The sequence below is a fragment of the Syngnathus acus genome, chromosome 4 (genome assembly GCF_901709675.1).
Source record: "Syngnathus acus chromosome 4, fSynAcu1.2, whole genome shotgun sequence".
Classification (NCBI taxonomy): Eukaryota; Metazoa; Chordata; class Actinopteri; order Syngnathiformes; family Syngnathidae; genus Syngnathus; species Syngnathus acus.
In genome coordinates this window covers 4,151,495-4,169,664 of record NC_051090.1, presented here as the reverse complement: position 1 = coordinate 4,169,664, position 18,170 = coordinate 4,151,495, and the positions used below count along the sequence as shown (strand labels likewise).

At 42.8% G+C, this 18,170-nt stretch overlaps 1 protein-coding gene across 2 annotated transcripts; it reads right to left on the bottom strand.

Moving 5' to 3' along the window:
• Positions 1-134: 134 nt before the first annotated feature.
• On the bottom strand, positions 135-17,409 carry rxrgb (retinoid X receptor, gamma b). 2 transcript variants are annotated; one of them, XM_037248745.1, is made up of 10 exons: positions 17,148-17,409; positions 6,364-6,605; positions 4,065-4,209; positions 3,804-3,983; positions 3,138-3,298; positions 2,435-2,564; positions 1,552-1,684; positions 1,261-1,352; positions 807-912; positions 135-630 (listed from the first exon to the last, which is right to left on the bottom strand). In XM_037248745.1, exons 1-10 carry the CDS (start codon positions 17,176-17,178, stop codon positions 483-485), a joined length of 1,368 nt encoding a protein of 455 aa, XP_037104640.1. In that variant the 5' UTR covers positions 17,179-17,409; the 3' UTR covers positions 135-482. The 2 variants fall into 2 exon arrangements, with proteins under 2 accessions (XP_037104640.1, XP_037104639.1); XM_037248744.1 differs by lacking the exon at positions 17,148-17,409 and adding an exon at positions 11,802-11,968.
• Between the last annotated feature and the right edge of the window lie 761 nt (positions 17,410-18,170).

The window sequence follows — 18,170 nt, the reverse complement described above, 5'->3', positions numbered from 1 at the left end:
TGGAACTAATTCTAAAACGTTGACAATGCTGTTTCAATTGGACTGTACCGCCACCAATTTATATATTTGAATATATTTAGTGCATACACAGGACATATTGTAGACATGACAAATAGAGTGTTGTATGTATTTCTTAACTTTATTCTGTAAGAATACTCATATGTTTTAAGAAATTCAGTTTTTCTCTTTTTATACTTAAAATTTTACTTTATACATTTACTCTATGAATAAAATCTGATTCCTTTTCAAATGCACTGGAATTCTTTCGAAACGGACACCTGCAATAATCTATTTACAAAAAAACACGACGCTTGTACTCAGTCCTCACCGCAGCCTTGAAATCCCGTTTTGGATTTAATTACGCCGTTGCTTTTTAATTGTTATAAAATATTCAACTTTGCAATTGCAGCGTCCTTCCCTCCCTCACTCCATCTTCATATTGCTGATAGGGGCTATTTACAAGAGGGGATGTTTGACTGGGGTCATGTGATCTGATGCGGCGCTTCCAGCATCTCCATGAGGAAGGTGTCGATGGGCGTGTCTCCGATGAGCTTGAAGAAGAAAAGGTGCTCCAAGCACTTGAGGCCGATGGAGCGCAACGCGGGCAGGCGCAGCAGTAGCTTGGCAAACCTGAAACACCAGAACAACACACACACACACAACAGTCATGCATTTTATTATGAACACTTCGGTTCATGTATAACCATTCATTAGGATAAAATAATCCCACAAAAGCTGATTAAGTCATGCAAATATTTGCTGACGTGGGAGGAAATTTGATAAACATCAGAAATGGTAATTCTCACCTTCCAGGCTGGTCCGGGTATTTGTGTTTAGTGTAAGACTCCAGTGAGGCGTACACTTTTTCTCTCAATGCCTCCACCTCCGTTGGGTTGGACAAACCCTTTGCATCTGAATCAAATAAACCCAACATTAGCAACAGCCATGGGCATTAGCGATTTTGAGGTTTATTATTCATGATTACATTCCTCATATTCTATTTATTTGTTATTTTTCTATTCACTAAAAACATTTAAAATGAAAATCTAGTTTCATACGTTCTCAACTCTTCAGTGATACTCAAAGTGTAGGGCTCCCTCTAGTGGCAGAGGAAAGAAACACTTGTTTTATTTTTTTTACATTTTTATCCACTCAAAAATATCCATTATTTTAATTAAATGTTAATAATAAATGACAGCATAACTCCAGATAGCTATCTACGGTTGTATTTACTAAGGACTAGTAAAAAAAAGCACTGACCTGGGTTGAACAGGACAATGGCTCGCAAGCAGCCCAGCTCCGTTTTATCCATCTGCATATCCTTCATTTTGGACACCAGCTCTGTCAGGACTCTGCAATAATATCAAATTCATGACCTTCACTAACTAAAGACACCACAAACATTAGGCAAAGAATACATTTGAAACTGCTGGCTTCTTTATTATCACATTTTGTACTTTGATTTGATATTGAATATGAATTGTATTTAAGTGTGAATGTGAAATCCTCATGAATCCATTTATGGTCTTGTTATTAAGCTTTGTGTCCAACCTGTCAAAGATGGAGCCCACCCCAGCGCTGTGGGCACTGCTTCTATGGACGTGGAGGCCCGTGGCCAGTAAGATTCCATCTTTCACCGTCACCGACCGATGAGAGAAGGACGCGATGAGCAGCTCGTTCCAGCCTGAAAGGAGCAAAAAAAAAAAAGATTGAATTTCTTGGGAAATCAAGCCTCTTTATAAAAAAGAAATTTTCGTAGGATTTCAGGCAGAAATTTTCAGCTGTATATCGCGTTTCTCTTTCTTTCCATCATATATGACGACTTCCTCTTGCAGGCATATCTTCCACCAGCAGAGGTCAGTGTTTCCTCATTTGCAAAGGCACAGCTGGGATTTCTGGGCTATTTTGGTCTCACTGCTCCATTTAGCTAAATGGTTAATATGTCAAGTGACTGTTAAGGGACTTAAATAGATGGCCTGCCTGAGGATGACCGACACCCACCATGAGCAGCTTGTCAGTTAAAATCTGACGCACGATATGCACTAAATTAGTGGTTCTCAAATTGGGGTCCCAGGACCACAGAGAGCCAGCCACAAGTTAGGAGTCGGCAAAATAATTTGCAACAAATCATCACTTTTTATTGTTGTAACTGCTAATGGAGAAAGCCGTATCAAAAAACAAACATACTCAAAGAAGTTACCCCGCCCCATTTTTTGACTCGGTTAAACATTTTATGATTGTGATGCATCACATGCATTTGACATTCCATGACCCGCAGCATTTCTAATTCTCTCACACGCTTTTCTCATGACATATAGGTGAGGTGAGGCAGCTTCATCAAAAATATTTGCGGTTTGGAAGCATATAACTCGGGGGGAAAAATATCCAACTGCTTTTGCAAAGTGAACGTACGTATATACAAAATGGGACTTACCTGCTCGTAATAGGATGACCTGGTCATCTAAGGGGAGTTCTGAGAAGTGGGGAATCCTCTTGGCCCACTCCACTAACGTGAAGAGCTGCTTGTCCGCCGCTTGGCAGATGTTGGTGACGGGGTCGTTGGTCTACAGGCGGACAAACAGGGAGGTTGAGCAGGCATTCCAGAACAAAAGTCAAGACAACACAAAAAGTGTGCAGCAAAGCCCATTTTAGGATGCTTTCACACAACAGTAAGGTTCTCTCGAGACTTGCGAATGAGGTTTTGGCAAGTACGAAGTATCTTGGATCACATGGATAGGAATATCACAAGAACTTTTGCTCCAACATGAAGCAATCATTCCTCGGAGCTCATTTGGAAATCGAGACCAAGAGAAACAGGACAAGGAATGGAGTGTACCGATTGGACTCTTTGACCCCAGCAAAATTAATATATTCTCACTTTATACCCACTAGCCGGCTAGCTAGCTTGCTGTCATGTGTAACTATCATGTAAAATTGATTAGTTTATGCAGTCATTTTCAACATACTTATTTTTGGTCACACATTTACACCGGCAAATCCCCTACACCATCAGCGACTCCCACTTTTACTTACTAATCCCAATTACTACTTTCTCTTTTGGCGCCACCTTGTGGCATTTGCACAAATGAAACCTTACAAACCTTACAGTCGTGGTCGTGACTATGTTGAACGCTTACCGAGTTGCCGGGGCTGCCGTCCGAGTACGTCTCCGTCTTGGGCTCCACCGCCAGCTCAGCGTCTAGGATCTTGTCCACAGGCATCTCCTCATTAAAACTGCTAGTCGACTCCACCTCATTCTCCCCACGCTCTTTCCCACGCTGCCTCTCTTCCTGTACCGCTACAACATAAGCACACACACGCACATGCACACGCACACACACACACACACACATTTATCTTTTTTGCAGTCATTTACATAAGATCCAAAAAATTATTTAAATAAATATCTCTGCGGCCCGGTACCAAACGGACTTGGAACCGATGGTTGGGGATGGTGTCTGCTGATTCCATTTAGCATGATCAATTTAAATGCGATTGGATACATCTGAACACAGCCACTTCTCAGATTATGGGGGTGTGCACACTTTTGCAATCACATTATCTGATCTGTTTTACTGTTACTTCCCCTGCCTGAATTGCTGTTTTTAATTGAGATGGACAGATTTGGAAAATGTTGAAATGATCTTGGTGTGTATCATATTAAACTAAGATATGAAGAGGGGTGTGTAGACTTTTTATAAGCACTAGTAAAAATAATGTAATAATGCAAAATTATGTAGTTCATGTGTTACATAATATACAGTACACTCGTTTGTTTCATGTCGTTGCTAATAATGATGTACCTTCTCTCTTCATGCCCATGGCCAGGCACTTCTGGTATCGACAATACTGACAGCGGTTGCGCTGGCGCTTGTCGATCAGGCACTCTTTACTGTCTCGACAAGTGTAAGTGAGATCTTTGCGCACGGTCCTCTTGAAGAAGCCTTTGCATCCCTCGCAGCTGTACACGCCGTAGTGTTTCCCTACGCACGTACGAAAGGAAAGGCGTCACCTTTAGCTGAAGGGAAGGAAGCTTCGTGGGGAGCGTCTGCCCTCCAGGTCACCTGAGGAACGGTCTCCGCAGATGGCGCAGATGTGCTTTGACATCCCCCCAGGGCTCGGGCACTGGTAGTTGATGCTCCCCAGGTTCTGCAGGCCCGGCGGAGGCTTGATGTCCTCCGAGCTGCTCACGTTGTTCATAGAGTTCATCTGAGGAGCACAAACGGAGCGAGGACGGTCGGTCAACTCGAGTCGAAGGACAGGAAGCGAAGGGGGGAAGTAAAAGTGGATGGTATGAGGTGGTCTTGTGACATGTTCCTGTTTTTGTTGTTTTTCCCTACTCGTTTTGTCTTCTGCCCACCCCTCCGCCGCCGCACCCTCGCAATTTCATTGTGAAAGTGTGTCACATGCCCGCTCAGTGGGAGAGCTGACTGTTCTCTCTGAGGCTTGTCATGCAGGTTTCTTAATGTTTCGAAGTCTGGGAGAGGCACATGAGGCCAGTCACATGGTCGCTGAGTTGTCGTTCTTAAACACAGGCAAAAGGAAGCGTGAATTGCTAGCGGAGAGGGTCTAGTGAGAACTGTCGAGTAAAGCTTTTGGAAATATTTCTCCAAAATGTAAGCTACTCAGACAAGGATTTACACACTTGAGTTTTGCGGCAAATGAATTGAAATAAGAACTGCAACGCTTCTCGCTCCAAATGTTTTCTTTATCACGATCTCGTCCTTTGACCCTCTTATGTTGACAAAAGCCAAGCAGAATTTTTTTTTTTTTTTGCTGTTTATGTGCAAACATCTGCATCCCAGCTGGATACATTGACCTACAAATGCCCTCGTGTTCTATATATTTGATGTGTTGTGACATAAAGAACCCGCGTCTCCGTCACCTCAGGCTTTTCCTATCACTTATTTACAATCTTCGCTCTCCTCCGACGCTCGCCTAATGGCGGGCTCATCCCCAAACCTCTGCGGTGGTGACCTTCCGACTGAGACGAACATGCGTAGGATTCTTTCCCGTAAGCAGACACTCGTACTTTTAACGAGCATCCACATCGCCCCCCCCTTTTAGCAGCTAGTGCTTTTCGCCGCACTCGTCCACAGATTTCACTCATAATCAATCTCACCCGTGTTGCAACTCTAAACGGTTTGGTTGCAGACATATACCGTAACAACATTCTTCAAGTGTTGGATTATTGATGCATCATACATTTTGATACATACAGCAGAATGTGCAGGACTCGGCCGTACAGTTCTCTAACTTCACTCCTATTCGAGAATTAAACTTGAAATATAAAATAAAATAAAGCATGTTTAAAAATTAACATACTGAGCCGGTTAACTGTGAAATCAAACAAGTTGGAATTTGACCTATAGCAGAAGGGAAATATAAGATGTGTAGAGTGGGACATGTTTGCGGACGTTCAACAATTTTCTGTGGCCATTGAATATCCATTAGCTTGCTGTCATAGTCCATTAAAGGAGACAGGAGAATGGAAGGATAATGGATTTTTTTTCCATATATGAGGTCATAAAAGCTCCAAAAAAACATATATTTAGTCCCTAACTACAACATAATGTAGTTTTGTTAGCTTGTCTATGACGTTTTACATTGTTTATTAGCATTAAGTTACATTGACTTTATTAAAGCAAAGCTATGTGGTTGTTTTAAATACTCTGTGTAAATTTAAACTTTATCAAGAAGTGGCAATAATCCTTTTAAGCCTTTTTTTTTTTTAAAAAACAATCTGCTGCTAGTTCTGAAGCGAGGAGAGTTCATTGCCACCAAACAGTACTTGTATCCATTTTTGCTCATAATCTGAAGGCCCATGTGTATCTTTTGTCCTGAAACATTTCTGACACACCTTATATGCACACACAGTTGTAACCTACATGTACTTGGGGGGATAAAAGTGCTGCGTACATTGAAAGCAAGCATGTATGGAGCGTGAAAAACGATTACAAAAGTGGACGATAGAACCACACAAAGGCTGGCGCCATAGAAGTAAATAGAGCATAAGAAAATACACAATCATAAAGGCTGCTCTTTTTGCCTGTGCCTCTCTCTCTCTCTCTCTCTCTTGCTCTTTCGTGCAGTGGCTCATTAAAGGGCTAATGGCAGGACTGCGTATAAGTCCGCTCACATGACAACAGACGCAGGGATGACCTCAAGGGCCACAAATTTAAAGGTCAGTCCACGGTGAGCATGAGCTCCAGGAAGGCCCTGGTATGCGAGTCCAACACGCTGGCTCAAGCTACAACCTTTAAAGGAATAAAAATAACCAAACCAGTTTGACATGTGAACGATGACATAAAAGGTCTACTCGACTCTATTTCTCGTGATAACATCTAATCACTTTCCCCTCACCTGCGGACTTCCGAGCGGTCCGAAGTTCAAGTTGGGCGTGGACGGCAACGATACGGCAGGGGAGCCCAGAGACGAGGTGATGACGGAGTAAGGTGAGGCCAAGCCGTTCATGTGCGAGCCCATGGACGACATGGGCGACTGCAAGTGCCTGGCGGTGCTGATAACCGACGGGTGGCCCACCATGCCGCCCATTGGCGGGTGGTGGGGGTGAGAATGGGCCGTGCTCATTGGCCCGGTAGAATCTGCAAGAAGAAGGTGTGTCCCGTTAGGATGACAATGTGAATCAAAGTCAAGTGCAATAAATAAATAAAAAAATATCCATGAATGAGCGTGAATGGATTACATAGAAATCGTAAAAGTGCTGACTCATGACAGATTTGGACCCTGTGCCAACACGTTGAAGTAAGCTTAGCATCACCCGCTATTTGCTAACACGCGTTTGTGATCAACACATGGCTAAGCAGCATTAATGAATGTGCCCCTAAGTCCGACCGTCAAAGGGAGATTTGTAGCTTTTGAAAGAGCGATAGAGTATATTTTTCACACATTAACACAACATAAAATAAAGATAACAAAAGAATAGCAACAAAGAAGTATATGGAAATCAAAAAAAATCGACTGTAATCCTAAACACTAAATTGACAAAAACAGCGTGAGGCCTTCCTGACTTTTGTGCCACAGTGCTGACCTTGCTTTGGAATCTATTGATGTGAACTGACAGGCTGGCATTTGCATAGATGACCTACTTAGGAAACGTGTCAGTCAACAGGACACACCGAGTGTAATTTCATGCATGTGCCGTAGCTTTGAGGCCGTTTGTTGGCACCGACGCGATTCATGTCGAGTATAAAGGTTGCCATGTGGGCTGCACACTCCTTTCAGAGCGGTGACTCAAATCAAATTTTTTTTTGAGGGAAATGTTACTAATGATGAGACATGTGGTATAAATGTCATGCGGGTGTGACGGCATGCAATCTTCTTCAAATGACAGCAGTTTTTTTTTTTTTTATTCGGATAGAGACCTCCCGTTATCCTCTCCCATCATCCAATAGTTGATAATATGCTCGTATTATGCAACAACAATGTTGAAGTGGTCCTCCTTAATTTGATTGATGTCAAACGATTGTGAAAGTGAGAAACATGGAATCATCCAAGTGGTCATTCACTCCTGTGCTGGATGCTTAAGAACAGATGTTGCGCAACTTCCTGTTTAGTACAGAAGCTCTGTCCCCTGACTGACCGGCTCCCACATTCTCCGAGTATGCCATAAGTGATCCCCGCGAGGCAAATACTGTATGTATTGCTACTTGGCTCTCTGAGACTGAACAGAACACAAGCTAACAATGCAACAATGGGATTCAGATTTTAATGCAAAAGGATGATGTAATAAACGGGCAGTCCTGTTTTCATTCTACGCCGTGACGCTTGTCTTTACGCGGATGACAAATTTTCACCAGGCCTTGTGAAAATGTACCGTTGTCTATTCTGGAAGTGCAAGAGTGCGAGAAATAGCACAGCGATATCGTGAGCTCTGCCAACAACTTGCCAACACGCTCTCACATCCATCATGTCGACCGCTCCGTAATGTATTTACAGATTTAACAAGTTGCTAGCTGCAAGTTTTAATCTTGAGGATATGGGAGAGTCGCCTTCAGCAACAGAAGAGTGTGCTGAATAAAAGCAGTCCATCATTTTTTGTCCTCAGTTTCGGAATATGCAGCTATGGTAGGAGAAGGAAAACAAAAAAAACAAACTCAGAGCTGTATGTCCACTTATGTCTTTCTGTGTCTCCTCCAGTCTCGCTTTTTTGATGACACACTTTCTTTCCGATAACATTTTGATGAATTCTGTTGTTGGGTGACTTTTTTATACCAACTTAAATTGAAGGTCTCTGGCACCTAAACGTCAGCAAAAGTATCGTAGGTTAAGAGAAGCTAAAAGCTATGTATCCTAAAATGAACCACGGCAAGGTGAAAGTTTAATCTCCTCCGTACAAACCAGCGTCTCACTCTCCGCTCGTCATCCACCAGGCATCTCACAAAAAGAGCATTATCAGACATTGAAGACATACACTTATCTTGTGAAACCATCCAGTCTAGATTTGTTCCATTGATTCTCGTCTGATGGACTCGAGCCGAGCCAATATGTCGCTGCGAGGACGCAAGCATCTATTTGAGAGCAAACAGATGAGAGCAGCGAAGGCCACCCGGTGACTGCAAAGCAAAGGTCGACTCTTGCCAAACTCCTGAACCGTGTTCAAAAGAAGTCCAATTTGCGGGCCTCGCTTACACGGATCCAGATCAAATTGTATTTTATTGGAAAGAGATATATATCTTAAAATGGCACCTTTACAGAATTGACAAGTTAATTCAAACGTATGTAAAAATGACAACAAAAAGGTCGCGAACTGAGCCATATCGAATCGAATCTTAATACCACTGAGTCGTTCCGATTTCAAATCGAACCCTCCTCGAATCTTTTTGCCCGCCGTGTATCAAAAAATGCATCAAATTGTCTTTTGACCATAAGGAGTGAGCATCCTTCCGACAAAATACGATTAACAATTCGATTCTGTGCAATTTGACACATCTTTTGAATCCAAACTGATTTTCTAATTCAAATCTGTTTTTATCACAGCAAATATCCACAACACCCCCCTTGTTGCAAAGATCAACAGGTTGAACAAAACGAAAGCGTCTCCGAATTCCTCACTGTTAATTACACCGCTAAGTGGATGGAGCACTCCATCCGTGGTGTAATTCAATAAGCCCGCGGCCGACTAACTAATAATATCTCCTCTTCGTAGTACAGCGTGGGAGTGGGTCGAACCACAGGATGATGGCAACGCATCGAATCCAAAACAACACGTGCCTTTTAATAAAGACCGGATTAGCTCTTACGCAACTTCCATCTGTTCGATACCTGTTGTCCCGGCGACTCGGTTTGTTCACGTCAAACTCGTCTGTCATCGAAGCAAAGGACAGAAAGCAGAAGGAAGCCTAAAGTAATCAGGCGGACAGTCTGCAGAGCTCATTACCTTGGGCGGACATGTAGTGTAATTACCAAGTCTCCTAAACGTGGAGGCCGCTATGGAAAATACGCAGCTCGCCACACGCGCAACATAAACATTCATTTCTTTGCTAAATGAGGTTGATGCCTGATCATTTGTGTCACTAAATCCTCTTATCCCTGGGTAAGTATGTGCAGCTCAGCAGGCCAGCTGTCAAGAAGGTGGGAGGCCGAAGAGGAGGGAGGCAGACAGCGTGAGAGGGACGGACAGATTGATGGATGGCGGGCGGGGGCAACGTCCCGCATGGAATCTGCTTTTTTTTTTTTCTTTCCTCCACCCAAAAGCTAACATGATCCTACTGGAACACACATGTAATCTCTCAGTCTGGCCAAGGATGGTCGACCACCAATTGAGAAGCCCCCTGTGGTGCGGAGATCGATAGACATGTTGAACAGATGGATGGATGTTGAGTACAGACAGAGCATGTGACTACATTTGCTGGATTAGTTCTTTTTTTTTTTTTGTGATATTTTGGGGGATTTAAAATATCTATTAAAAAAATTAAGTTAGCTGAAACTTGCTCACGGAATTTATCAGTTTTAAATTGATCTCTTATCAGTCGTCAGATGTTTAATTCGTCAAAAAGACAAACATCGGCATCAATAATCTGCCCGGCCGATAATTGGTCTATCTCGATTTAAAACGCTCAACGGCACTAAATTAAAGGATTTAAGTGCACCTTATAAAAAGAAAAATACGATTCTGTCTATTTGACAGCTTCCCTGAGGGTACACAACTAAAATTTTATATTTTCTGACCAAGCCACCGTAAAATAATTCTCCTGGCTATGACTGGAAAAAGGCACATCATTTCTCAACTATACCGTAAAAGAAACGAGTTGGTCCTCAAACCATGCGGCTGTAATAACACAAACAACTTGCACCAGTGAACTCCTTTGACCCCACAATTCTGCCCCGTGGTGAACTCTCGAGTGAACACACAAACTTTCCCTGAAAAGAAGATGAACGACCTCTGCTCTATTTTCAACAAAAGCCAACCCCTTTTCTGTTTCTGTTTAGTGCAATAATGGGAAAATTAAGTAGAAGTCCAACAACTACATAGAAAATCACCCCCCCCCTCTCCGACTCCCAAATACACAAAGTAGACAGACTTCAAAGTTTTTTTTTTTTACACAGAGGCAGCGAGGATCGATGTGGAGGCCAGGGCTGACAGGACTGAGATAAAAACTTGATAAAAAGTTTAAAACACAAACAACGCAAATCAGCTCACTTATAGACTGATCTGCCGAAGCAGTCTGGGAGATGATTTGCGAGTCTAGAAAAAAAGAAAAGAAAAACAACAACAACACAATGACACTAAAATAAAATGGAACAATGGGGGAGACAAGCACAGATGCCCGATAATTGTCCGAGTACAGTACGTGGGCAAACGAAGCTCGTGTCAACACCTCCCGACACATCTCTTCAAACACAGGAAGGAGGAGGAGGAAAGTAGAAAAGCAGAGCAAGCGTTGACGGAAGGATGCTGGCTGACGGACAGCAGATGCAAAAAGCGAGGGAAAGCAGGATGGAGCGGGCCAATCGGAAGGGAAACGCGTTGAGAGACAAACAGATAGCCAAGGACGAAGCAACACGTGTTGGGGTAGGGGGAAAGGTTGAGTGGGGGGGTTCCCCTTTGAGGAGAAGGCTTCCCCCGTAATTGAGACCACGAGTAAACATTGGACTGAGACGTCCATTCATTTTCTACCTGACACTTAACCTCACTTGCGGGCGAGCATCTTATTTTAATCAATTCAATATTGATCTATTTCATTATTATAATGCAAAGGTACCGTAAAATCTGTGCATGATTTAGGCCCCGCCCCCAATAATCATTTGCTGGTATCCTTTATTATCACGGCGAATAATATGAACGAAGATTTAAAACATACCAATAAAGTTTCGAGGTAGAGATTCAAAATAATTATTATCGTTATGATTTAAGGTTTTTCAGTCATTTTAAAATAATGTTTTCAAAAATCAGTGGACATTTTTCCCATGTAAAATTAATTTGGGATCTTTTTTGTAAAAAAAAAAGATTCAGCGGATACGAGTACCGTATATCTATTATCATCTTGAAGTTTAATTCCAGGCTAGATAAAAGAGAACTACAAAATCGAGTTTGTTATGTAATCCGCAACGGAAAAGCCAAAAGCAAAGAAGCAGCAGACATTATTTGTGTTGAGAGTTTCTACCCTGGGAAGATGAGTTTTTTTAAAGAGCGTCCAGGGATTAGAGGTATTACCATAATGCATCCATTAGCGAGTCTAACTATGTGTGGGAAAAACCCAGAGCAAAAAAAAAAGAAATATAAACACTCAAGTGACCCTGATCTGCTTTCTATTATTCCCTCCGAGTCAACTACTCACAGTGGCCGTAACCCAGCTCCCGCCCGGCGCCACATCCAGCTGCAGGTGATGCCGCAGGGTGCCACATGCCTTCGGTTGCGAGCTGGCAGGACGCCAGTCGCCGTGCGCGGCGTCCGACTTGACTGATGCTGAGCTGACAAACTAAAGATGAGGCGGAAACTCCGGATCCTTGCTACTTTTTAGGAATGGTCAGGAGGAGGAGGAGGCGGAAAGGGGGAGTGGTACAAGAGCAAAAAAAAGAGGTGGAGTCCATCAGTCCAGTTACAAGATTAGGCAGATTATCCTTCCCGGGAGATCAATCCCATAGGAACTCTTTGCTGTCCGACTGATGACACAAATCAGCTCTTGGGACGCCCACTCGTGTTTCTCTATATCTCCGGCGGTGGCTAAAACGGTGCAGGGACACCTGTTGTAGTGCAGGGTGGCAAATGAGGGGGGGCATTAAAGTGGGAATGGGGGGAATCACACTTAGAGTATAAGAGGTAGTTTCCAATTACAGCTTCTTAAAAGGGATCAGACATTAATACATGGAGGACAGCTTCCATAGCCAAAGGCTGTTAAGGCAGGCGCCTTAATGTCCCCCCGACTCCCCCCCCCCCAAAAAAAAAGATTCATATGACGCCTTACCAGGTGGTTGCGGGGCTTTCCATTAGCCACCAGGTAGCTTCCGTGCTAACAATTTTCCGAAGTTCCACTCGTTTACGCTGGTATGCGTAAGATAGTGGTGAAAATACTCCCTCTAGTGGTATGTGAAAGAATTACAGCTAAGTACAGTTCAGTTGTATTTAACTTATATATAAGTTTCCATTTCCTCTTTAGGAAAAATTTGTTTTTCAACTTTTTTTTTTACTTGTAACCACTGCCCTGTGGCTTATTTGAAATGTATGACAAATGAGCTGTGAATTCTGAAAAACAAAGTGACAAGATGAGGCCCTCGGCTAAAGAATTTTCACCTCCGTCTTCTACCTTCCTCCAAACATCTGTAATTCTCTTTGATGTCATGAAGAAAAATGGGCCAGTTGTGACATGGTCGGTTGCCCCGTGTGCTTGTGGTTATTAATATGCGCGTGTCCTTAGCCTTAGCACAAGCGTTTCTCATGTATAGCATTCCAGGAAGTCAGGAATTGTCTTGTTCGAATACTGGACAGTGGTCAAGTAAACAGAGAGCAAAGCGAAAAGCCAGATGCAAAACACAAGCCCAAAATATACCTTAAAGGCAAAGAAGAACAATGCATGGCAAAGCCTGAGGGAACTTAAATAAACTGCAAAACCCAGGAGGGGAATGCACGTTTAGTCTGAACTTTGGTAAAAGGAAGTAAGGACACGGAAAAAAGCACAGTGGTGACTTGTGATACGAGTTGAATTTGTTCTGTTGCAGCTCAAATCATGCTTCCTCATTGCAATCAATGGTAATGCCACTAATCCGTTCAGCCTCCCAAAAAAAACAACAGCAAAAAGTATTTTTTGACAAGAAACACAACAATATAGTGTTGTATTTTAGAAAAACATACAATAATGATGAAAATTAAATCAGGAATTGAACATTATTAGCTTTATTTCATTTTTTTAGCCTTTAGCTAATTTTTTTTAAGGCAAACTTATATGTTTGTATTGAATCCGCGTGTCATGTTCTGTAATTCACTTCGCTCGATTTGACAAACCATTTGAAGCCTCTTTTTTTAAGAATTGTTCAGTTCAATGCTAGCATGTAGCTCTCACATCAAGTTAAAAACTCGAGCCTTTCGTATCTCAAGGCGCCACCGTCTTTTTACACTGACTATTCTGGAACAAATAGTTCTCAATTTTGGATTTAAGAAATACTTTGAAAAGTTTGCAAGACACTTATTAATTCTAATCACCAGAGAATACAAGCTGTCCCTAGCAGAAGTGCACAGCTGCTTCTTTAACGCCTCCTGCCATCGTATCAAAAATTCACCTGATGCCCTTCCAGCCTTATAAATAAACATAAGCATGCTAAGCAAAGCCCTGTACATGCACCTTGAGCATCAAATGTCCATACGGCACTTGGATGAGGGCCACCAGCAGTAATCAGATCACCTTGCAGTCTGGCAAAAGAGACGCGAGAAGACCAGCAGGAGACACACAACATTCCAAGATTTAACAAACCCCAGCAGGAGAAACTCAAATCATTCCTGTTATGATCAAATATTGTGGCGTATATAAACACAGTGAATTGACGCCAAGAGTTCAATTTGGCGTAGATTTCGTTTTTAATAAAAATATTACGATTGGGGATATTTTGACCCATAAAATGATTATTAAATTCCTATACTGGGAGGGGGGGGGGGGTGGAGTTCTAAAACCCACAAGTCAATAGTGCACTCAAAACAAGCAAACACTCGGCGAGCCAGCCGGTGGAAGTTCGAGTTTGTGCGGATTGCATGCAGTTATTGCACAATTAATGAAGACATTTCAAAATGCACCTCACGAGCAAACACCGTTGCAACCTTTCCAAGGTCCTCTTGCTTGATTCAATCTGAAATTAAATCAAGGCTTTGACCTTCTTCGCTAATGACTAATTACTGACAATTAGCCCTGAGAATGACCTCACTGCGCCCCCTTCTTTTCCCTCAACTCTGTTCTCACAATAAGCACATGTGCCCACACACACACACACACAATCCAGTCAAGCAGCCTTTTCCAGCAGCACAGAACGACACACACTCAATACTAGCGCATGCATTGTGTGCTAATGCATTGGGGCTCAAGTCGCGAGAATCCTTGAGTAAACCTGCCAAGAACCACACCCTCTACCTGTGTGGTTTATTTATCTCTGGGGGAGTGGGTGGGGAGCTAAACTGCGTGCAGGGCTTGGCAGTCAGCGAGCAGGTTTTCAAAACTCACGGCAACGGCCGCATTCTTTCAGTCACATGACGGCGTGGTGGCCGCCGCCGCAGTCGGGTCACAGACGGTGAGCTATACGCTGGCAATGTTTGCAAATCCAGACTCATAGAAGAAGTGTCGAGTCAGTCGCGGTTGTTCACATCAAACAGGGCGGTTGCTTTCTTCAGTCCGCCATGAGATTCTTCCTCTTTTAGAGTTCTCCCTTTTCACTGTCACCACTTCTTAAATAAGTTGTCAGCATCAAAGGCAGGAGGGTGGGGGGGGGGCATCCAGGATCACTTCGACGAATGGGGAATTTTGAAAAAAAATAAAATGCTGAGAAAGAAGAGATGCTGCTTATTCTGCAGAGTGAAGGGCGGGCCTTCATCAAGCCTACTGGAACAGATCCGTGAGAAAAGGAGGAGACCTCTAAGCGATCAGAACACAAGACGCTTTTGTTTCATCCATGCTACACGTGGTGACTTTAAGATTCATTTTGCAATTTAATCATCCGTCCAAGAAACAAATCACATTTATGGCCCCGGTAAAACATCATTTAATCACAAGAAAGATACTTTTTAAGAGTTCATATTAATTTTGCAACCATTTTCCATTACAGGCCTTGTAAGATGAAGTTCCAGATAATTAATCATTCATTTTAAATGATTCTCCTGCTAAAATAACAATAATTTAAATCAGACCAGGGTGTAAAAGTCTTCAACAACACACAAATCCAGAAAATTGCATTTTAAGCTGAAACTAAAAATAATCGGACCATTTGGGATGCCACAGGGCTGGAATATTCCATATCCGGTCTACTGCTTACAAGTTGTCCCATCCAGATGTCTCTTGCGTCCCCCTTGGGGGCACACTGCTTATGGAAACAATTACCAGCCTATGTGAGTGGTGTCGAGATTTCAGCGATAGCATACTGACGTCGTTTATGCTCAAAGGCCCATTTTGTGTTATTATTTAATGCCTTGCGATTATCTTTTGCTCACTCTACTTTAAAACCAAAAAAAAGCACGACGGTAATTGATTGTTGGCTTTCGGACGACAACCGCTAAAGAAAATGCTAGGCCAAAAAAAGAGTTGAGATGCAAAGTATCCAAAGCATACCACATTATTTAGTATCATTTTTGCTTGATGGTGTGCGGTGAGATCTTTCGAATATAAATTATGTGCCTTGGCTCACTAAAAGTTGGCAAACATTCACTCCTTAAATTTCCGAAACTATGCTAAAGAGCAAAAAGTTCTTTCCCGAGAAACGTGTGCAGTAAAATAGCTTTTACAGCCTCATACCTGGCTAGAGTTGAGAGAAACAAGAAAGTATAAAAAAAAAAAAAAGATGTTCATGCATAAAGAAAGCACCAGTTCCATTCCTACGGCTGATTTCTATCAAAATCTCTATCAGTAACTTCTACCAACACATTAGGAAATGTAACATTTGAGTAAATATTTGCGAGACAAACGCTTCCAGGCCATAAATATAAAACACCCAAATGAAAAACCTGCCATGTGACATCTTGTTTTTGTGCCGCTGAGTAAACTAGAATGCAAACAGTGCATTAAATGACTGTAGGCATATTTTGTGAAACCACTTAATTTACATTTGAAAGTGTTGTAATGTACAAAAAATGGCTCATTCGAGTTGTGCGCAAAAGAATCGCTAATTACGAAAAAACTCATTTAATTGTATTTTCCTTTTAAGTCAATTTGAAATGTTCTGCCTTGGTCTCCATACACAAGAGAAAGTGACAAGTAAACAAACGTTTATAAGACGAGATGCTCTCTTTTTTTGCAGCACATGAGCCAGGAGACAACATCACATGATGATGGCGAAAACATACAGAATAAAGTGCGTAATTCAACTTGTTAAATCGGTGTACTGAACACACAAAAGCCATTGGCCCACTGTGATCCACGTGTTGCCCAACTCCACAGGGCTGTAAAGCTGTCACATAAACAATTCTGCTAATAGAAGGGCAAAGGGGAAAACAAGAAAGCCATCAGCTGGTTCAAGGGCAAAGTCGTCGAGTCAGAGCAGGAGTGAAGCTTTACTTAGCAAAATGACATCACGCTGTCCGTGGGATGGATGCCCTCTAAAATGACCCGTGTTGTATAGAGGGGGGGTCTAGTGGGGGGGTGCCACAAGTTTGTTTGTGTCAACCATTTCTGCTGTCTGTTTTCTGAAGCCTCTTCTGTGCTCCTCGCAGTAAATTAAATTTCAAACAGTTTAGCAGGGTCGTAAATTACATAAGAGCAATTAAAATGCCAACCTCTGACCTTGCCTGACCGCCACGATCACCTGACTTTATTTACAGCACAAAAATAATCGCTACTGGAGCCGCGGGGGCACTAGGACCGTGGCTGCATGTGCCGAAAGCCCCGGAGAGAGGACGCCATAGCCGGGGAACACTCCTGCAGAAAACTGCCCTTCCTGTCTGTCTCTCGCTTTCTCCGCGACGGCTTTAAAAGTCGAATACGAGAAGGCGTACTTACTTAAATGCACATACGGATCATGGCTGTCCATAACGGTGTTGTCGTCGAGGTTTCCTAGGTGTCCTACAGCCAGCGGTGCTCGGCATCCCCGCACATTCCTCTCCCGGACCGGACTGAAAAGTGTGCGAGGCGGCTCTAGAGCCCGGGGGGCCCGGCCAGGGAGGAGGAGGAGGGGCCGCTCAAAAAGAGCACTTCTCCCAATGACAGCAGTGGTCCGTATCAAGCTTCAACAGGATCGGGACCGAACGCCTCTGCTGCTGCTCTGGTGGATCGGAGTGTTTCTTTTTCACACACACACCCTCTAAAAACATGCTGGCCTACTTTGCAATTAAATAGAAAAATGCTCCATCAAAAAATACCAAGAATTAAAGAGCTCAAGACTGTCAGCTGAGAATCCGGGAAGGAAATGTTTCCTGGAAGCAGATAGCAAAGTTCAGCAGAACACATGATCTATCTATCTATCTATCTATCTATCTATCTATCTATCTATCTATCTATCTATCTATCTATCTATCTATCTATCTATCTATCTATCTATCTATCTATCTATCTATCTATCTAACCATTAATGCGACCTACAACTTGTACAACTCAATTAAAAATATATAAATAATCAGAAGAAAAATCAACTATGATGATATGGTTGCACAATCGTTCATAACTGAGTGTGGCTGTGTTCATAAATAACCAATCACATTCAATCTTGTGTTAAACGGGAGTCTGCACCAATCACCACTGAAAATAATCATCATTTATCGAGTTACACGTGCGTCAACATTGTGCGTGTCTTCAAATTTCATCGGGAAACAGAATAAATTCAAATGATTCATGCTCCTGACTATTTGCATATTCAAGATGTTTATTTCAGCCATTCTTATGTTTACCTGTTGCTAGTGTGAGAGTGACTAAAAGTGGGTGGCGCCCTACCCCCCTCCCTCCCCCTGTGGAGCAGACCCCCTAACCTCCCACACACATATACACACACCCCTCTCTCCACAGAGCGGGGTCACGCAGGGGTGAAGC